This window comes from Oreochromis niloticus, linkage group LG9, assembly GCF_001858045.2.
Source record: "Oreochromis niloticus isolate F11D_XX linkage group LG9, O_niloticus_UMD_NMBU, whole genome shotgun sequence".
Taxonomy (NCBI): domain Eukaryota; kingdom Metazoa; phylum Chordata; class Actinopteri; order Cichliformes; family Cichlidae; genus Oreochromis; species Oreochromis niloticus.
The window spans coordinates 12,777,132-12,800,187 of record NC_031974.2 but is presented as its reverse complement, the minus strand read 5'-3'; the positions used below and the strand labels follow the sequence as shown (position 1 = coordinate 12,800,187).

Sequence of the window (23,056 nt, the reverse complement as noted above, 5' to 3'; positions counted from 1 at the left end):
TCGAGAGAGCAGAAGAAACGGTACACTGTCTCATTTTTTACGACGCAACAGAAAACTAGAGAGGCAGAGAGATTAAAGTCTGATTTGCTGGCTTCAACAGGACCAGCAGATTTTCGTCTATTCCAGTAGTACATTCATATTCTTCTCCTTATGTTTTTTGGGTCTTGTCAGTTTTCGCAGGAGTGCTTTCTCATTCCCAGTCATTCTCGTACAATATGCTGCCATATGGCTTAGTTTATAGCAGTGATTTATTCAGCGCCTTGACTTCCATTGCTCTCCGCTTATTCATCCCTTGCTAATGAAAGGAGGGGAAGAAATAAGACTTGTGAAGCTTTCGTTGGCGGCACAGGTGTCAAATAGAAAGGACCCCACAGGTGATGCTCAGCACTGAAATGTCTCATAATGAGCTTCCTCGCAGTGCGCAGAGACACAGGAAGAAATATGGGCTGTGAGAGAAAGTGACGGATGGCGAGGTGGGTTAGATATCATCTTGTGCGAGTTCGTGTGGAAGGAAAGGGAAGGTGATAGAGGGAGGGAAAGCGAGGGGGATGGGAACAGACGAAGAGACACATTGAGTGATAGGGTGAGACCGAGGGCGGAACAGGAGGCATGAGCAAGAGTAGTCTGAGGGAGACAGAGATGTAAGGCAGCAAATGAGACCAATAAAACACACGGGCAGGTTCCTTCAGGGAGTCACGGATCCTTGTTTTCTTGACAGAGGAACACAAGTCTGTCTTCAGTGATTACTTATGCTTCGTGCCTCTGTCTTTCCATTGCAGTTTACATCCAGAGCCCTGTTTTCCCCCCGATTCCTTAGTCAGTAAAAATGTAGCCTTAAATTGTTATTCGTACCTGGGTTATGCTTGTTTTAGTATCTACAGACAGACAGGCACGCGCCGTCTCTTAGAGATAGAGAATTGGAGGCTAGCTTAAATATATCTATAATTAATTTCAGCACTGAAAGACTGAAATTGCATTATGTGTACATTTGCACAGCTGCAAGGTCAGACCCTCTTTTTTAAATTGTTGCCCAGGCTGAGCAGACCTTCTTTGTAAGTCTTTCAGCACTACGGACAGCTCCACCTCCAACCACGGATGACCAAGCTGCAGACTGGGGAAGTGAGAAACCTGAAAAGAGAACAGAAAAAAAGCACAGCTTTCTTTTCCCTGAGCCACTGAGCATCTCATTCATACTAAAATGACTTTTTAGTCCTACACAAACTCAAAGTGCTCTGCTAAAAGTGGATGATCTTGGCTCATGGATTGCAATTAGTTCCTCTCAGGTCCACTTCCCACATACAGACGTGACGATGCAAACATGAAAATATGTCAGTTTGCCTGCTTATAGGATCCCAGCCGAAGCTTGAAACAGTGTTACAGCATTCTTACAAGATATCAAAACAAATTTTGTCCTTAAACTTAAAGCAAGACCATATTATTATATTTGAATAATCAATACCTTTTGAGAAACATTTTTATAATCAAGATCTTTAATAAATTAGTGTGAGGTATGGGGCAGCTGTGGCTAACAAGCAAGTTGTCAACCAAATGGAACGTCAAAGGTTTGAGCCCCAGTTCTTGTCTAAACTAGTCTGCATGTCAAAGTAACCTTGGGCAAGATAGTGAACACGGAGTTTCCCAAACGCATCAAAGTGTGAGTGTGTGGATGCTGGGTTGAAAGTGCTTGTATGAATGGGTCAATAAGGATTGCAGAAAGCACCTCAAATGCTCAAATAGACTAGAACAGCACTACATAAATACTTGTCAAAGTATGTAAACTTTTTGTCATGTCTCAGATTTCCAGATCACTACAGAAATGTGCACACTAAGCTTAATTTTTTTAAGAAATACATCAATAAAAATGTCTGGCATTTTTTCCATGTCTTCCTCCCCTCACCCTAACTGGTCACGGTGTCTGCCCCTCCCTCAGCCTGGTTCTGCTGGAGGTTTCTTCCTTTTCCCTTCCTACTGTTATCAAAGCGCTTGCTCATAGAAGTTCATGTAATTGTTGGAATTTTCTCCATCCTGCGAAGCACAGATTTGTTATATAATTTATAATTCAGCCTCTAAATTATTGCATTATTTATCAGTTGGCACATAAAGTATTTCTCTTTACTTATGAGCAATGAAAACCTCGTACTGATACTGCAAATAAAAACCGCAAAGTGGAAACTCATTGCAATAAACCCAAATACCATTGTTATCACAGACATCCATGTGAGAAAACTTGTGATCACTGAAATGCATTTGAGTGCACCAGTAATTTTTTTATTTGCCCAACTGCATAACCGCAGTTATAAAATGAGCTGTGAATTATGGCTCCACGTATAAAGGAATTGGCAGAGAAATTGAAGAATTGTTTGAATTCATAAAGATTGAATTAAAAAGAACACATGATGATTAAACTAAATAACTAAAAGTCAATTAAAACATAGCTGCAGCAGTACAAGGGCCTAAAAATAACCTATAGAACTACTAATCAGGCATCATCCTAGAATCTAGATGTGAAACACAGACAGGCAAGAGGAAACTTGGCACAAGGGTTATCAGTGAGAATCAGAGTTACTGTGACAGTTCGAAAAGCAGAAAGGACATTGCATAACATCAACCATACTGGACAGTATCCAAGAAAAAAATTCCCTGGCTTGCTCTTTGGCACAAAACTATAAGATTAAACTTCAATTAAAGATTAAAGCCTGATAAATATTCAGAATCCCTCCTTTAGTCAGATCAGACTAAGATGAATTTCTGAGTCTCAGATGAGGTCGAACATGTTTGGCGTGAACCTGGCCAAGGACTACTGCAGTGAATTCATAACCCTGATAGGCACAGAGGTGGGAGTGTGACCATACGGAGAACCATGAGGACAAACGGTGTTTCTGAGATGACATTTACACATGGCACTAAGAATGCCTGTGGATGCACCAAGGTTCTGGCTAACAAAATGACTTGGCAGAAGACGAATGCTCTAGCATAATAACCATCCAAAAACACAATGCCAAAACTACACCAGAGTTCACAAAGAAGAAAAAAAGTGGGAAAAAAAAGAAAAGGGAAAAAAAAAGAAATATGACCTGCCAAGAATGTTGCTTTACTTGAACCCAATGAAACATGTTTAAGGTATTTATAGTAGAAAAACACAACCTTCCAGGAAGAAGGAGCTGAAATTGTCTGAAATGTACAAGGTTGAGTTTATTGTCAAAAAACAAATGTGAACATTTCAAGTATTTGAAAAAATGAAACATATAAATGCTGGAAGTAGAAGGTGTATGGATCTTTGTTGAATTGCAGCGTTTAACACTGATCTAATAATTCTGAGCCATTAACTGTTAACTCTACATATGAACAAATGCTTCAATATTAATGACATTACTGTAAGTTGATAACATATCCCTAAGACAAAGAACAGATGGGATTTATGAAGATTTAGTTGGTTGCTATTTCCTTGAAAGAAGGTCCCGAACTTGACAAGATCCTAAAGAACATGGTTCTCTCACCGATACAGGTAGGTTTAATATTGGGAGAGTCACTGTCAGAATAATCGATCGTGGTGTTAATGAAATGCCTGAATAGTGGGTACAAGTGATTTATTCACCTTTGAAATCCGATGTGTCTGCTTCTTTGCAACCTCTGTTCAACTGTTTGCATGAAGTAAAAATTTGGTTATCACATAATTTTCTTACATTAAACGAGAATAAGACCGAAATCATAGTCTTTGGTAGTCACACCCCGCTAGACCAGTTGACTGATGCCCTAGGCCCTCTCGCTAGCCATCTCTCGCCCACTGTAAGAAACCTCGGAGTATTCCTGGATGGCTCTTTTAAACTTGAGAAGCAGGTGTCCACTGTGGTGAAAAACAGCTTTTACCAGTTGCGTCAGATTTCCAAAGCAAAGTCGTTCCTTCCTTTAAAGGAACTTGAAAAGCTTGTTCACGCATTTATCACATCCAGATTGGACTACTGTAACTCCCTCTACTCGGGCCTCCAACACTCTTCTCTTATCGGCTTCAGTTAATTCAAAATGCAGCTGCGCGTCTTTTAACAGGTACAAGAATCCATGAACACATAACTCCTATTTTAGCCAAACTACATTGGCTCCCTGTTAAATATCGCATAGATTTTAAAATTCTTTTGTTCACTTTTCAAATTCTGAATAATTTAGCGCCCACCTATCTCTCTGACCTACTTCACCTATATAATCCCAACAGAGCGCTTAGATCATCCAATCACTTGCTCCTTGCACAACCTAGGTCTCGAATGAAGTCGAGAGGAGACCGGGCCTTTGCGATCATGGCACCTAGACTCTGGAATAACCTCCCTGTACATATTCGTATGGCCGAGTCTATCCAGTCTTTTAGATCTCGTCTTAAAACTTATCTGTTTACTTTGGCCTTTGATTCTAACTAGTTGGCTGATTTTAGCTTATTGTGTTGTTACCTATTGTTTGTTGTCCTATTTTATTGTTTGTTTTAATTGTCTTGTGTTTTGACTGACTGTGAAGCACTATGGTCAACACTGTTGTTTTAATATGTGCTATATAAATAAACTTTGATTTGATTTGATTTGATTTATATCAATTCCCCAAAATGTCTTCAAATGCCATTTTTTGGTTCCACAAACAGTTCAAATTAAAAAGATGTTAAATTCACTAAAAAATGTATTACATTCCACAAGGTTGATTATAATAATGGTATTTATCTATGAAAAGAGCCTTAAAATGTCGAATCAAAGAGTGTGCAGTTTTTGTGTTAGTTAACAGTTAAAGTTTTACCATACTGAAAATGTGGTTTTGATTGCTCCACTGGACTCTGCTTGAACCACACATGTACTGACAGCTTCAGTCGAAATAGGCTAAGGCTCTTTTAGCCTCTAGCAGTGGCGATACCTGTCAGGGACTGAACAGCATGGATTTGACTGTACTGCATATAAACCATACTGAATCAAAAATAATGGTTCACAAAAACAGAGCTGTCAGAGATTTTTTTTTTTATCACTTCAGGTTTTAGATGCCAATTATATTTAGTTGGGCTGTTGTGGGCTAATTAAAGGTTTGGACCTGATCTCTTTGTAAGTCAACCTTCAGGTTGATGAGCAAAAGTGTAATTATCTCCAAAGGTTACCATCATGGTCAATCCCAGCATACTCTGTCAAGTATGCACACTCTCACACACACACACACACACACACAAATACACACTCATTTGGTCATGCAGATTTCTGTAAAAAGTCTGTGTTTTAGCATGTCTAAGTAGGCAGCATACAAACATACCAGGGTTTAATCCTATTTCTCATGAGAGCAGCCTCTGGGAGAAGGAGGCAAGAGTTTGCCAGCAGCTTATTTTCACCCCAGTGCAATTCCACTCCCGGGGATTGGGGTGCTTCCACTTGTTTGGTGTTGGGAAGAAGGGGGGCAGAGCAGATGCATAAATTATTTAGGTAAATGTGTGTTGCTGGAGGGGACAAAGTGATAGTCAGAACATGGCCGCATGCAAAAAACAACAATTTGTCAGAAAGTGCCTTTAAAGTGATCTATGTACCTACGAGGCACTTAGCCAAGGTTCTTCACAATGGGGTTTGGGTTTATCCTCTCAAGGGCGTTTGCTGATTGGTGCATTGTTCTCAGTCGTAAGGAAATGGCCTTTCTAATGCCTTGCTACTGCTGAGCATGCTGATGCTCATGAACCGTTGTGTGATATCAAGGACGATATTAAAAAAAGCACATGATGGGATTTTTTATTCCGCCTTTGGTCAGACTATGGAAATTTTTTTCACTCTTCGCCTCAAGTCATCTATTTCACCCTCCTTTATGTTTTTTTATTCATTTTTAGAAGACTAATAACCTCTGAGTGGGATGAGATTCTGGAAAGCTACTTTATATACTAGACCTCACATGAAAGTGTTACTTTAAGGTGTTGTAGCCTCACTCACCTCAGAAATATCACCTCATATCTGCATCCATAAAGTTCCTGGACTATTTTCCTCATCTTTCTGGTGCTTTACTTTGACCAACTGGCTCGTCTCCCAGAAGCCACTCAGACTTCACAAAATATGAGGACCTTGCAGCACCCTTGGCTATGCACAGATAGTGATATGAAAATTTCTGCATCACTGACTGGCTGGATCACAAAACCTCTACGTCTGATAGTAAAAAAATTTTTTACGCAAAGCACGAACAGCCGGCTATAAATCAAAGCCCTCCTAACGTTCTGCTTTTGTTTTAGTTCTTCTTTTAATGTTTATTCATTTTTATTGTTTGTATGTTTTCAAGGATTTTCTTGTGCCTTGCAACAACAATTTTGTTTTGTAATCTTTCCAGTGCACGGCAGCAAGGTCTCAAGTCTTGCCTTTAGAAAATTGGCTCTCGGAGTGCACCTCGAATTTAGTGAGTCTACTCGACGGTACTGCAGCTTTTTTTAAATGTCGCATGAAAAGTTAAGTTTTGCAGCGGAAACAGCACAGAGCTTCCAAAGAGCTTAAATTGATTTTTTAAATCTCTGTATTATGAAGTACTTTTATGCTCCCTTGTGCTCAGCCATGGCTTTGAACTGTGTGCCACCATCACAAGCCGTTGCTCGATGTGAGGATGTTTGAAGAAAGGAAGTTATTTCACTTTCGTGGGCACAGTTTTTGGCTTTTAAATTAGGTTACACCGCAGCGTAGGAAACACCGACACTGAATGAATTTCTGTGATATCCTGTATACTGCATGATAATATTCAGAAGGGAATATTGATTTATTCATACAGAGAGTAAGATAACCTCCTTTTTAACAGTTATGAGCAGATAGCAAAACAGTATCTGACACAGTATAATTAAGTTGCCAGCAAGTATAAGCACAAAATTAAAGGTTTTCATATAAGATAGTATCGCTCCGAATACAGATACAGACATAATGGAGTAGTTGCTTTCTTAGGAGAGAAAGAAATCACACTTCTACCATTTGTGCTGTAATCTGGCCTTATGTGCTGTATGTTTTCATAGCTGGGCTTGCCACATAGAGACAGACTACAATTAAGTCTGGTCCACACCTGAGGGTAAGCAATACACAGCGTTTCACTGACTTTGTGTTGTATGAAGGTGCCTCTTTGTCTGTTCTGTCTGCAAGCAACAAACTGAAAAGTGCCTGAGATTTGCAGTGTAGTGGAATGCACTACCAAGAGGGTAAACAATCCAGAACTAAGTTTTTATGAACTGCTGAAACCACACAAACAAACTTTTCAGAAGATTGGCGTATGGGAAAAATGTGGACTCCTGTCAGTCAGTATCCTTACTTGTGCTGCAAGCTCAAGTCAAATACACCAATGCGAGTTTTAAGCTATTTTATTGTTGTAAGTTAGGCTAAAGCATCTTATCTGTGTTATATTTTGATTTTGATAAAGTCAGAAAGCTGTGAGCCACGCGGTTATTTTTTGCTGTTGCTTTAGCTATAGTACAAAGCACCTAGCTCACTTTAGCACATAGCTAACTAGACATAGGGTCCTAAAGTAATCCCCTGATAGAATAAAAGCTAATGCTTGTAGGTATTTTTTGTGCAGCTGTATTTCAGTTTGCATTGTTTTCAGAGTGAACACAATAGCAAAAATGAAATCATGAGGTTTACAGGACATGTTCTCGCTAACCATGTGGCGTTAACTTGTTTGCCATTTTGGACACGTGACACTCATGTTGGCAATTTGGGGTTAAGGCCTAGAGACTGGTTCATTACACTATGTCAACCATTAATAAAATGTTTGTTCCCCTACCAGTTGGTGAGTAGTTGCTGGAGGTTAATGGCAGTTGCTGGCAGTTGCAAAAGCACCATCCATACAGGCCATAGAGACAAGTTGCCACCACCTTAAATTACACAGTTACAATAGGTGTTCTGTATGTTATTTTAATTCACAGTAAAAACACCACTATGTGACTGATGACTGAAGTCGTTCTCTTTGTCTTTTTACAGACATAAACATGGCCGGGGAGCCCAAGCCATACAGGCCCAAAGCGGGCTCCAAACGGCCGCTCTCAGCTGTCTACAGGTAAGATTTGCCCTTCTTCCAGCATGCTCCTTCTCTGGAAAAGTTGCTTATCATTAATATTAATCATCTTTCACATCCTGCTGCTCCAGCTGATGTAAATGTGCAGTAATATTAAAAATATGAGGATCCCTATTATGTTCGCTTTTTTTCCCCTCGTTCTAATTGAGTTTTAAAACGTCGACTGAAGTTTTTTCAGCACAAGCCTGTAAATCTCAAAGGAGAAACTGTTATGTAAGCTTCATTAAGCATGACCCTGATTCTCTGCCCCGTACACATCTCCTGGTCACAAACAGATCAAAGCTGCGCTTGTTTACTGCAGTCTAATGTGATAGAGGTCTAGGCAGGTTTTTTCTGGGAAAGTGTCACTGGGACGCTTTCATTGGCAAAGCTTATAGCTTACACTTTTGTGAATTGTGGGTTAATTTTTTTACAGTAATATTACACTAATTTATTAGTCTTTGCATTGTTTATTATAAAACCTCATTTGCAATTTATATCTGCAGTTGAAATGCGTCAGGGTGTAATATGGTAATTATGGAGCAGGATCCGGAGAAGCAAAAACCAACACTACACTGTTCTAAATCGAAATAGTAATACATTAATCATTAATACATTAAAATTCCTGTGAGAATAGCAGCATTTCAAAACAAGTCCTTCTCCTCGCCGCTTCTCTTTATTTTATTGCTCTCCCTGAATTCTAAATCAGTTGTCATCCTGAGCGTGCAACATCGATTTTCAGCTCTAGGGTCTAAAAAAACAATTTTTTTTTCTTTTTGACTCTGACTGTATTGGCTCTCTGAAACTTTTTGTTGATCTTTTCTTGATCTGTGGTCTTTGGATGCCAGCGTGGCTTAGGCTTACTGCTTAACCTGTGATGGGCTTTAGGCGTCTACTAGAGCATGTCCGTTCGAGTCGGAACAGTTTGTGTTTTATCTGCTTACTTTTGACAGGTTTGAAATGCTCCTCTTAACACAATCCATCGCATTCTCTCTTTCTCTGTCTTTCTCTGTGCCTTGCTCCCCTTCTGTCTTTTTAATAGTGGTTATGAATTTGATTACGAGTACTACAGGGATGATTTCTACAGCAGGTAGGTACCATTCATATTTTTTAGCAATATGTGATCAGATATAACATTTCAGAAATCTTATAGACTCAGTTTAATTGTAATATCTGTCAAGCTTTGCATTCTCACATTAGAAAGTAAAATCTGTGACAGTAGCAGGATTACCTTCTGAAACTGTAAATTCCCCACCTTATTTGATCAACTATAGCTAGCTAGCAGTCCTGTGAATATTTTGATGATGGTCTTTAGCTGTGCACATGTTGGCTACACCACAAAAACTGCATTGCTCTGTTACATTGTAGAGGTATTTACATTTCCAGTTTGAAATGCATTCATTGGTCACTTTTAGGTACACCTGTTTAGCTACTTATTAAAGCAACTTTCTAACCTGGGTTCAAGCTATGCTCTTCTTTTGCCCTGCATAGTGTATTATGAAATAAAGGCTAAAACTTCCAAAAATAAATCTTAAAAAAATTGTATGGTTGTTGGTGCCAGATGGGCTGGTGCATGTAATCCCTGTAGAAATGCTGATCTCCTGGGATTTTCCCAAACAACCCCCCCCTAGGGTTTACGGAGAAGGGTCAGAAAAAGAGAAAATATCCAGTGAACAGAAATTCTCTGGGTGAAAATGCTTTGTTACTTTGTTGTAAAAAGCTACAAAGCTTCAGGCTCACTGGAAGGCAACGTTAAGTCAAATAAACCCTATTTACAACCAAGATATGCAGAAGAGCATCTCTGAATGTACAGCACATTGAACCTAGATGCAGGTGCACTACAGCAGCACAAGACCACACTGGGTGCCACTCCTAAGATCAGGAAACTGAGGATACGGTTCTAACACACCTGCAAAAACTGGGTTGTAGAAGATTGGAAAGTTGTTGCCTGGTCTGATGTCTTGATTTCTGCTGCAACATTTGGATGGTAGGGTTAGAATCTGTCATGAACAAAGTTCAAGCCATGAGTCCATCCTGCCTTTCTCGTCACACTTTAGGCCTGAGCATGACTTAAATGCCACAGCCTACTTGAGTATTGTTTATGGCCATATAAATGTGGAGAATTCAAACCTTTACAGAGCTGTTGTTCTGTGATAATAATTACTATTCACATCTCTTCTGGGTCTTAGCAAATGGGCAGTAAAACAGACTTTGAGACACTTGTCCTGTAGGGATGGGTATCGAAAACCGGTTCTTGTTGAGAACCGGTTCCCACTGTTTCAATTCCTTGGAATCGTTTGCCATTTTTGCAAACGATTCCCTTATCGATTCCAGTCGCCCCGAATGACGTCACCACGTTGCGGAGCGTCGGAGCGTACCTGGCAGGAAACACGGCGCCTAAGTGGCTCAAACGCTTAAAAGTTCGGTTATACTTTACGAGAACGGATGACAACAGGGCAACTTGCAATACTTGCAAAGTAGATATTTCATTAAGGGAGGAAACACTACGAATATGCAAAAGCATTTGCTCACAAAACACGCGATAACCTTAAATGAATGTCGTGTTTTTAATTCCGCTCCGGACTCATGAATCTCAACCCAGCAGCAGCAGCGGTAACGTTTGCACGTCCTCTCCCGTTAATGCGGCAGGTAAATAATCAACTAACAGTGCATGTTATGTTAGCGCGATCTGCCTTATTACAAAACCTGCCATTACTGTGCATTTAGGTGACCATGATGAGACAGACAGACAGAGTCTGGCTGGCGCTCGCTGGCAGTTGTCCCTGCAGTCCACCGGTAGCGTCTCTTTTCAGGCCTGAATGTCACCGAGCAGTGACTAAGTTTGTGGTAAAAACCTTGCACCCGTTTGCCACAGCAGATGGTAAGTGAATGTGTTTAATTGTAGGCAGGGACATTACTGGATATTCTTGTGTAATTGCTACAGAATAATTTATGTTATACTTTGTTATTGCTACAGAAGAATATTTATTTTATTATTTTACATTTACATTTTTTTTTCCTGGGGACCCTGTGACACCCCATTGAAGAGCCGTAGGCTGTGGATCTCTTAAGATCTCACTGTTGGGTTTGTAAGGCCATGTTACTCCTAAATTTCTATCTTGTTCAAAGAGAAGATATAAAACAAAATTCTAAGCTAATCGACCTTAGTGTTCTCCTTTTTAAAAATAACAATCGATAAGAGAATCGATAAAGAATCGAATCGTTAAACAGAATCGAAAATGGAATCGGAATCGTTAAAATCTTATCAATACCCATCCCTACTTGTCCTGCCTATTAAATTCTATTCACGTTCCCAGAGAGGTACACTGAAATAGTCGACTTGTCGTGCAGACTGAACAGATCGACATGCTGATGAAGAAACACTTGTTTTGTCTCATATTTATCCACCAATGATCAGAGTGCTTATCTGCAGAGACAGTTTCTATTTTCTAAATGTCAAACTTCACATTGAGAGCTGTGACAATCTGGTGTCACCAGGAACAGTCAAAGCTGACACTTTTATTTGACATTAAGCACCCTCTCCATTTCATCCTCTTATATATGTGAAGGGATTATTTCCATGCATGCAACACACCCTTTAGTGGAACAGAAATGGGGATCTCAGGAAAACTGAACTGGAACATCTGTCTTTTGTTTTACCTGTGCTGTTTGAGAGAAGGAACTCGAGTAATCCATAGCAAATCTGCCTTCTGATTCAATAGTGGAAATAGCGAGAGGGCTTTGGAAAGAAGCAGTGGTGAAATAAATCAAATAACCCTTTAGATGAACATTTTCTGACTGCTATAGGGCCTATGGAAAATGCGTAAGAAGCCGAGTGTAATATTATAGGTTTTTCTTCTCTTGAGGCTTTTTGACTACCATGGCAGAGTGGCCCCCCCACCCAGAGCTGTGATCCCGCTGAAACGCTCCAGGGTGCTCGCTCCCTCCTCCCGCCGTGGGAAGACCTCCTTCCCCATCAAAACATCCTCCTCTTCCTCGTCTTCATCCTCCAGACCTCCCACATCATCCTCCTCCGCCGGAGTCAAATGTACGTAACAAAGGTGCTTTATTGCTCGTCTTGTGTTTACACTGGACCCGTCAGATTTTACTTGATTTTTTTTTTTTTTTTTTTACAGAGCACAGCCTAATTACGCTAATGGTATTCTGTCCTTTCTGAGTCTGACGGCTTAATGCACATCTCAAAACCACGGCTCAGAGAATAAAGAGCAGTGGCATAATTCAGCTGTGCTCCTTGCGAAGCGCCTCTATAAACAGCTATTTAATTTCACTCTAGCAGCTCAGAGCGAGCCACGCTGCAATGTAGAGCAAAACGCAAATATAATCCCAGCTTTCCAAGCAGCACCCATTCAGCAAACAGTGCTATTCCTGTCACCCAGCATCCATCTGGATCCCGTTTGGTGCTCTGATTAACTGGTGATGCACTATAACGTCCTAAATGTAATTAAAGTGAGATTGGGGCCATCTCTGTGGAGCTGTGGTCAGCTGTGTTTCTCTAAACGTTTGTCTCTATCCGCAGCCTGTGTAATTGGTTACAGTGTTTGTTTCATTGTTGCCTGTCTAGCCAGTGTTATCAGCGAGAGCAGCTTGGTAAGGCCTGTCAGGAGGACCCAGCTGCAGTTGGTATTACAGAGAAGAGCAAAAAAAGACCATCTCCCATCCTCTCTTTGGACAGAGTCAATGAATTCTCTTCTCTGTCTAAGCAGTGGTGCTGTATGTTTGGGAGACTAATTTGCCCCTGCCAGGACCATGAAAAATCACTGTTTGTATTGACTGTGGCCCAGATAGATTGGACAGAAAAATAAGGTTAGCCTGTCCAGGCAAAAGGGTGGGCTAGTGTGGGCAGCTTGAACCACATGGGCTACACAAGCAGTAATTTACTCGGGGTGGGTTGGGGTGGGAGACAGTCATTAGATGACTGGATCATGAGGATACATATGTTTTAGGGAATTTTTTACATACTTTTGGGTTAACCAATTCCATTACAGGAATCGCAATCTCAAGTTTAGCTTTAAAATATTTTGTATTTCATACTTTAATAACCATTTAATTATTGGTATTTTTGTAGTATTTATTAAAAAATAAAATCCATTTAATTTTTTTTTTATTTTTCGTATTGAAAATGGTATTGATTATTTTTCTGGGTAGTGGTATCGAGTTTAAAATTATGTATAATAATAATCCTAGTTTGTGCAAATAAATCAAAATGAAATTTGCAAATCCTGATAATAAAAAAAACATGTATCAGCCTAGTAGCTTTTAAAATAGTAACTGAAAAAAACAGTAAGCTTAAAATTTCAATCAAGTATACCAAAGATCAAGTGAGTGGTGAATACCATGATTTTGGCTATAACTTTTCTACTTTTTGGATTTGAAGTCCATAACTGGGAAAGCTCAGATCAAGCCCTTTATTTGTATACATCCATGTTAACCACTGCCACAAGGTTCAGCAAAACAGTGTTGGACTGTTGGATGAGTGAAAATGACCACAAAAAGCACAGTGCTGCCCTGAAGACCTTGTGATTGCTTTAGTGATTGACAGATTTCCACTGTCACCCATAGTTTGCACAGAAGATACCAAGTTCTCTGCAAACACTAGCTAATTACCCTGTTAACAAAGTGAAATTTAAAACGGACAATGTTCAACTTCACCTTAAAAGTTGTGGCTTTCGGTTGCAACCAACACATTTCAAACTACAGATAACCATGAGAATCTGCTAGTGGCCAAAACAATCTTACAATTTTACCTACCTCCAGAAATCACTCACCTGGTCTATAGACCTGTATGACTGAGGCCTAAGAGGATAAGGCATGAGGTGAGATAAATATTAAAGCGTCTGGAGTTAAATTCTAGGTATATGCTCTTCAATTTTACAGTTAAAGGAGGTAAAGAATCACTTATAGCTGTCACACAGTAGGCTGTGTGGCTGGTAGTAGGACCCAAACTCGAGGGAGTATACTAAAAGGTGGTTTTATTAAACTAAAATAAAGCATGAAATACAAGAATACCAAAACTAGGAAAATCAAACATTTGATTCAGTGAGGGCACAACCACAAGAGACAACACAACAAAGAACAAAAGGAGACTCCAACAGTGTATACGCAGCAGGTAATTAGAGAGATGGAAACACCAGGGAACACAGATGAATGGAATCAGACTAACGAGACGAGGGGAAGCAAAACTAAACACAAGAGACAAGAGATGAGGGACTATCAAAATAAAACAGGAAGTAACAAACACTGAGACCAGGACAAAGACATGGGGACTTGACACAGTGACAGGAGATAAACATGGAGACATTAAACACTGACTGGGGAGACAGAAAGGAAACACAAATGATGCTAACTAAAGATTATATAACCTGATGAGGAATGCAGACTGGAAACAAACAAACAAAATTAACATAATCAGACAAGAAACCATGAACAATAAATCTAGATAACAAAACTCAGAGGCACCAGGGATAAAAACTCAATAGCAATGATACAAAAATCAAATGTTACAAAAATAACCTTGTTGTTAAGTGATTGGAGTGTACAGATCAAAGCAGGCCAGTACAGCAACCGTGTAATCGATATGAAAACTTCAGCATTCCTTTTCACTACAAGTCACATTATCATTGAATTACATTGTTAGAGCACAGTGCAGATTTTTTTAACAACTATATTCCTGCTGTTTCATTTTTATCACAATGCATTTTGCACAAACAAGTCCCCAAGAAACTGGAGCTGCTGTCACTGGAGGAAATCGTGTAATCACTATAATAAACCTTATATTGTCATGTAGCGTGTGTTGTCTGCGTTAAGAAGATATTTAAAATATTTAATAGGCACAGACATTTGAAGGATTAAGGCTTGATTGGCTGTGCTGGCGAAAACTTGAATGAATGAAGCTTTTGGATTCTGTACTGTGTTCATATCCCACTCTCACCCCTCTCTTCTAAAGCCACTCTTTCTTTCACTGAATCCGGCTCCTCCAATGGGAATAATTTCAGGTTTTCCTACCCTTTTATAATAACACACTGAAAATCTTTGGATTTCAGACTGTCGGTCTGCCTGAGCTAGACATTTCAGAATGTCACTGTGATTTCTAGTATCAGGGGATTTTTTTTTACTTTTTCAGATTAGCTGAGTTTTAAAAAAACATAATTAATTCTTCTTTGTGTTCTATTCTGCATATAAAACTAAGGTTAAAAAAAACAGCTAGTCGAAGAGTGACATTGGGAACTTATACTGCCGAGCACAGCCAAAATTGTGACGCTTTCAAACTGAACAGTTTGGGTGAGGATTTAACTGGATACCATCCTAAATAATTAAACAAACCAAGCACCAAGTCCATGTGGGAGTGTACACAAGCGAGCTTACTGCAGTTTTACTGAATACTTACAAATATGTGGTTAAGAAGAGGTACATATGTTCCAGAAAAATCACTGTTTTCCAGTAATTAAAACTAAAGGATAATGTCCTAAAACCCGGTAAATGACATCAGCATCACCAGCCCTAAAACTCTTTGTCCAGTTTAATCTTCATAGACCAGTGATTCAAGAGAGTCTCACTATCCCCAAGATAAAACGTCTGCCGTTCATCATGAGGTCCTAAAATTAGACCCATTACTCATTCCCTAAATCTTTCCTGATGCTTATTAAATAACAATGGCTTTTTTCCCCAGCCTTTCCCTTTAACTCGAGCTATCTAAAGATGCTGCGCTGATGATACAATGTTGGATTAGGACGGGCATGTTTTCTCTCTGCAGCTTATGCGCCTGATAGCACAAAAGGAAAAAAGGCCTGGAGGCCGCGATAAATTAGAAACTGTTCCACATTTTCTTATCATCAAAGGACGACGAGGAAGCTGCCCAGAGTGAGCTCAGATAATGTTGGAATAGGGAAGTGGGTGGTATATGTGTGTCTAGTCATCGATGTTGGTTTGCACAAATGGAAGGAGGTAAAGCCGAGAAGGAGATAGAGATACGTCAGTATGTGCCCTGTAGAGATATGATTGCGTATCTACTGTTCCCCTTTTTTTACCTTCAGAAAGATCAATTTTCTGCTCGTCCACAGATTTTAGGTTGCTTTACAAAACAACATGAGAATAGGTGTTGGGATTTCCTGACACATTACTTATTTAATGCCTCCAATGTGTCACCATGGGCTCACACTCTTTTTCATGGACACATTAATCATACCGCTTCGATTCAAAGAAAGCACACGTTGACAAATATTGTGTAGTGTGAATTGGATCCTACTGGAGGGAGAGTTGTTGTGTTTGTTTTTCAGCACGAATTCTGGTGACAGATTAAAAAGTCTTTTTCGGGGGGAATCTAGTTTACCACAAGGTAATATGTCAGGATTTTGTATTTTTTGTTATTATCACGCACTGACATCTTCTCTAAGTGTAGGTGTTTATGTTTTATGCATTAGTTCAGATTGTTCAAAGTAGCTCGTAGACACTGGATGGGCTTCGCGTTGTGATGGCATGTGGGCGTAAATGTACATCACAGGAGCCAACTTAAAGAGCCACATGCAGACAATGATAACCAGACAAGTTACTTTTTGATTTAGCGTGCTTCTCCTGTCTCTGGTTTTTCCAGCTGAAGCTTTACAGGAATTCGTGGGTGTGTTTACGGAGCGCTCATCCGTCCTCTTTCCAGCCCTGACAGAATCTGATAGGTGTCAAAAAGAATTTTATGTTTTCTTCTCAACTTCTGGTGTCTGGTTTTTTTTTTCCCCCCTCCTCTCAAAAGATGACACATTTCAGCTTCAGAGGGGTAAGGAATGAGATTATCTTATTACTGTTTGGTCTAAATTCTTTAATCTGCTCAGTTCAAGCTGCTGAGGAGTACACCCTCATTTCAGCAGCCGTGAGACGGACCAGATTGAATTGGTTATGACGTTGATTTTTTATTTTTTTTTATTCGGCACTTGTTATTTCCATATGACATATCAAGGTTGAGACTCAAACTTTGACATGATAGAGTTACACTTCATTTACTCCAACGTCAGCTGTGTATTGTGCAGCGAACACTTAGACCCCGAGCGAAGCAGGTAGGGGAGAGCAATTATTTATAAGGCAGTAAACAGAAGCTGTGGGAGGGAAAATTGTGCCGCCTGTTTCTCATGCGGCTCTATAAGTGAAGCAACGATCACGCAACTGTGAGCGTGTGAAATGCAAAAGTGGCTTTGAAACACACTGATATCGTTTGAAGGGTTTTTTGTTTGTTTACCTTACGAGCAGAAGTATTCGCTTTAGCCTACTTAATCATTCAAAAGTACAGTTTCGTGTTATGACACAGGCCCCTGACTGTTTACGAAATAATGTGAAGTTGTGCACGTGCATAAATTAAACTTGTATGGATTCAACTGTGAAGAAGTTGCAGTTTTACTAATGAATCTGCAGTAAGATAAAATACATGAATTCAATTATTCAAGTGTTCCAACTTTCAGATCATTTTACACAACTCTAAGTTACATTTTTACTGGGAAGGTAAACTCTTTTTCTTTTCATGTATTCTCTATTCCTCTGTTGGAAGCTGTTAATGCTTAATTTGAATGGAAAACATTTTCAGAGGTGCAAAGTCTCAGTTGATTGGGGTTGAGTTAGATTTGTTGAATTTATAAGAACTACTGGTTTTCAGTACTTTCCTGGAAAAGAGAGGCAGAGAATTTAATTAAATGTGTTTAATATTTAGAAACTGTAATCTTGGCATTCTTGATGTGCTTAGCTGCTAATGGATGTCTAAGAGTCCTTGTAGAAACAGTGCGATGCATCTCAGCTCGTGGCCTTCATCGGGGTCGTTGATGGCTCCTTTTTTGTCCCCGAATTTTTCTCACTCTTTGAAAAGCAATTAGTCTGTCTGCTATAGACATGCAGTCAGCTCCTTAAGTGTTTGGACAATTACTTGATTTTTGTGATTTCACGTCTGTTACACCACCATAGTGGATTGAAACTCAGAGTCAAAAAGTGAAGACTTTCAGCTTCAATTCAAAGGGGTTTAATAAAAGTATTACATTAACTTTTTTCTCAGGCTCAAAAGTAATTTGACTGACAAGCGGTTTTATTGCCAGGTGGGGTCTGTTCCCTTGTCATTCAGCAATAAAAATAGGCTGATAAACAACCTAGAGTTTATTCAAAGTGTTGAATTTGCTTTGGGTAGCTGTTCACTGGAGCTCTCAGTATGAGCTACAAAGGGTTGTCAGTCAAAGTGAAGGAGGCCATCATCAGGCTAACAAAAACAAACCAATTAGAGTGACAGCAAAAACTTTAGCAGTGGCCAAAAGCACTAGCCAGCTCAGCAACACCAAAGCTCCTCGAGTACAGGAATGGAAATGTTTCTTTGATTGCCATGAGGGGGCGAATCCTTTCATTGGGCTATGAGAAAATTACTTCTCTTGATCCTCAGTAATCATTTTCCTGAAGAGTTTATGGTCTCGATATGCCTCAGCTAGTTTTTTACTTGATTCAATAAAACAACTACATTGCATAAATTGGCAGCACAGTAATGATGTGGTCAGCACTGTTGCCTTGCAGTCCTGCATTTAGATTCTCCACATGGAATCATCTGTGTGGACTCTGCATGTTCTCCCTGTGCCTCGGTGGGTCCGCTCTGGGTACTCCGGCTTCTTACCACTGTCAGGATTTGCGGGCTGCAGATGGTGTGGAGAGGAAATGAGGCATAAATGTAGATGACACAAGATAACAGAAACTAGTTAAAAAACGGCTTTCCTTTGGTTAAGGGTGATACAAAAAACAAGAAAAACCAAAAAGCAACAGGGAACCTGAACTGGGAAATATCAACAAACCCTGAAACCTGGGGGACACAAGGGAGGATGAGACTCTGATGAGGGACAAGGGGAGACAATATATACACAAGGGGAAGATTCAGGCAATGGAGACAGCTTGGTACACAGCGGGAACAAAAGACTTAACATGGTAAGGAAAGCAAATTGAACACAATACACAAGAGACAAGGATTATCAAAATAAAACAGGAAGTGGTACAAACACGTGAACTTGACACTAGAACGGGGATAAGTAAACATATGAACACATGACAGATTGGGGAGACGAGGATAAAACACAAAGAGGAACATGGGAACAGGTGAGGGAGACAAAACACAGACATGAGTAAGAGAAACAGAGAAACACAAAGAGAGAGAGGGACACAGAGAGAGTGAGACGTGGAGAGAGGGAGAGCGACATGGGGGTACAGACAAAAAACTGAGGACAAGATAGAGAGGGAAAAGCTTAAGGAAACTCAACAACTTAAAATAAACCTGAATCACCAGGGATAAACAACATCATCAAAAACACACAAGTACAAGAAAACCCACTATCCATGATCAAAATAATAATAAACAAACTGGAATCATGAGTCTAGAACATCAAAGACCCTGTACCATGACAACCACAGTCAAAAGACATGCTTATTAGGCTAATTGTAGATTCTTAAATGGCCATAGATGTGAATGTTGTGAATGGGATTGTTGATGTGTTAGCCCTGTAATAGACTGGTAAACTGTCCAGTACAACTGGGATATGGTTCAGCCCCACAGCAATGCTGAATTAGATAAGTGGAAGAGGATGGATGGATGCATGGATGGATGGATGGATGGATCTCCTCCTTTGTGACAAGACTTCTAGTTGTCATGGCTGCAAAACAGCCTGGTTGGTACTGGTAGTGTCCATCTTTCATTTACAGTCTATGCTAACAGCATAGATACAAATACAGCCCATTTCCTTTGGCTGCTTCACGCTGTGAACACTTAAGCCATTTCAAACAGCAGGAAATGATGAATTTTCAATAACACTAACCAAATGTACAATATGCACTCAGCCAAGCAGGTACTACCCTAAGGTGCACGCCATCTCCATGCTTAATAACATCATCTAATATCTACTGAGCGATCGCACACAGTTTGTTCAGATATTGGCACTGCTGAGTAAAACTCGAGCAGCACTGCACAGCATGGTGGGCGTAAGCCGTGCACTAATCTTCAAATTGAAAGCAGCAGGTCCACAGTCTTAGCAGGGTAGCTTTCAGTTGGCCAGATTGAGATGTTCTTCCCTGAGGAAAGTGTGAGTCAGAGTGATGTTATGACATCCAAAACTCGAGACTAAGAGTATTAATATGATGGAGGCAGGCAATCTGTGTATCATTACAATGAGTATGCAAATTAAATCCTTTTTGTATTTCTGTGCCTCAGTAGTGAAGACGGACCAACTTCAGACCATTAAACGAGAGCTCACTCAGATCAAGATGAAGATTGACTCTTTGCTGGGACGCCTGGAGAAGATTGAGAAGCAGCAGAGAGCTGAAACCGGTGAGAAGCAGACGGCAGAATCTGAGCTAGACGGGAACAAAAGGGAAAAAGGACACCAGCCACTAAGGGAGGGAAATTAAGAGCATAGACTGGTCATAAGTCTTAGTGACATTGTGGGAGATAAGAGCAGCAGAGCTCTCTGTCATAACAGCAGACAGGCGTCAACACCATGCTGACTCGGTTTATATGAGAGGTCTTCACCAGTGCCCTTCACTACAGGACAGCCTCAGAGTGCAGCTCAGTGTGAAGGTCATTTAAATTACATGCCATAAAGTGCATGTTGCACATTTGTCACCATGTGTGGCTTTTTTTCAACTTCTCTCTTATACTTCCACGGCACTTGAAGACCGAGTAAATCAACCCGGCTCCCGGCTGCGTTCTAGGCGAACTGCTGTGGAGCTTGTTAGCAGTGAGAATGAAAAATTAATGCGGATAAATGAAAAACCGGAGGCAATTTACTACAAAATGTACCCATCTTTTTGCTATAAAATATCCTTAAATTTTTATTACAAATCATCTTTTGTCTGTCTCACTTGTTCTGTTTTTGAATAGAAGTTCAGACTGCCTCAATTAAGGTTTTAAAAGATTTTCTAATGAATTCAAAAAGCAACAGGTAGCCAGTCTTAAAACGGACATCAAGAAGTCACGGCTCGCCAGATGTTTAACCTTTGAAGTTCTTTTTCTTAAGGTGCAGAAAAACTGGCTGCAGTCAGAGACAAAACACGGATGTTGATTTCTCTGTGCTCTCCGGGAATAAAGTTCTGCAGTTAACATCAAGATTAAAAAATAAAGCATAAAAAACTATGATATGAGGAGAATATTGGGGCTGGGGTCTCAAAACATTTGTGTAAAACGTTTTAAACTAGGCTGCACAGACATTTTGGCTATTCAGTGTAAAGCTGCATACATAAAGAAAGCTACTTTGGATTGATCCCTTATTCATAAAGGGCCGCTTACTCACAGCGGGCAGCTCTGCATGTTGGATCTGGCAAACTCTTTGCACTGGATGTGCATCCTGACTTAATCCCAAAGTGATCTGTGTCTCCTCCCAGGATCAAACCAGGGATCTCTGATTTGTTCAGGAAAAGTGTTAACCACTACACTAAAGAGCCATTATGATGGTTTAACATAAAAAGAAACCAAAATAAGATATAAAATGTGTTTTCACAGATACATCTTGAAACAAATACAATTTGTGTAATAAATAATCCTAATGTTAAGTGGCCTGGATAATTTTATGCAGACATGCGACACTGTAACCTAAATATGCACATATAGCGGAGCTTTAAATGAACTGGCTTCATAAATAAAGAAAAGATGAAAATGGAGGCAAATAACAGGAAGCCTAAGCTGTATGCAAATCCAGGGGTTGACACATCTGTTGGTAGCTAGCTAGCAAAAGTGGAGTTTGTATATTTGAGCTTGTTTTAAATAATGCAAACTATACAAAATTTAAATCTAAATCCTTTTCCATCTAAATGCAAATCAGGTGTTCTGTCTCAGTGCAGTTACATCCCCTAAAATTTAGTTTGATCTCTATAAGAAGCTATTCATGGAGTACCAACGCCTTGTCTGAACCCTTGCACAATAAAAAACATGTTACCAGCAGTGCCTTTCAGCATGTAGAGTACTGAACAGATTTATTGTAACATTACCCAGTTGTTCTAAATTAACAGTTTCTGTAATTACCAAAACTCATTTTTTGGTGTCTCTGTGATCATTAATCCATGTGTATATACGAGATCTTTACTCAAAATGATATTTTTAATGTTAAAATTATATTATTATTTTTAGATTCATTAATTTTTCCAATTTAGTAAAAAAAACGTAGTAAAGCACTTGTAAAGCTTTTGTTTTTTTAAGTTTTGAAATGATTTACATTCCTGAGCAGAAATAATTTGAGTGGTTTAACGTTACTCTTGATTCATTTCTGACTTCTCAGAGAAGTCCAGTGTTCAAATAGAAACGTGAATTCAATTTGTTATTAAAAATGATAAAAGTGATATAATTTTTTAGCAGTTTTTGAAAAATTTGTTGTCAAAACGTACGTGCATTCCTGCTTTTTTTTATGTAACAGGCGGTCTCGTAAATTTGTTAAGAACTCTACATACGTCTGTTAATTGGGGGAAAAAAGTGAAACGTCATGCTTGTAAAAACTAAACACTGTAAAATGCTAGAATTTTGACCCTAATGTTGATGCTTTGCTGCTTCAAATAAAAAAGTAGTGTTAGTCACCCAGTTGCTTGCTGGGGACAAACTACTTCACTCCAGTTGAGTGTAAGGAGAACCATGGCCTGTTTCTGCACAACTGGGAAAACAGCAAAAGGCAGCCCACTACTATTATTATCAAAGAAAAATACAGGCTCTGCTTACACTCTCACTTCATTCACTGTGGCCTCCTTTCTCTCGCTCAGAGGCTCAGAGAAAATATGAGGACAACTGCGACTCCCTGCATGAGGAGTCTGTGTCAGAGACGGCAGAAAACTCTGGAGAGGAGGCCGGCGAGGGGGCGCTGGACGTAGAGGCGGGAGAGATGACCGATGGAGGCGAGGATGACTATGACGAGGAAGGTAGCCACCATCTGGTAAGAGAAACGGTTGACAGGCCTGACAGGGGGGAAGAAAGCAAGGCACTTTGGGAGATCTCAAGTGGGCAGACAGTCTTCGCCTTCTGAAAGTTAATTTTCCAGAATTATTCATGGCCACAGAT

General features: G+C 39.8%; 1 protein-coding gene across 4 annotated transcripts in view; it reads left to right on the top strand.

Annotated features, from left to right (window-relative positions):
• The window catches only part of LOC100711087 (RALY RNA binding protein like), a 119,444-nt gene that overhangs the window by 88,273 nt on the left and 8,115 nt on the right, over window positions 1-23,056 (top strand). For 3 of the 4 annotated variants that reach the window (XM_005449031.4, XM_025910204.1, XM_025910205.1), the window contains 5 exons: window positions 7,938-8,013; window positions 9,053-9,100; window positions 11,877-12,058; window positions 20,231-20,347; window positions 22,762-22,931. In XM_005449031.4, coding sequence (XP_005449088.1) covers window positions 7,938-8,013; window positions 9,053-9,100; window positions 11,877-12,058; window positions 20,231-20,347; window positions 22,762-22,931 — 593 coding nt within the window. The remainder of the gene's footprint in view (window positions 1-7,937; window positions 8,014-9,052; window positions 9,101-11,876; window positions 12,059-20,230; window positions 20,348-22,761; window positions 22,932-23,056) is intronic. The other variant, XM_005449032.4, reaches the window with a different exon arrangement.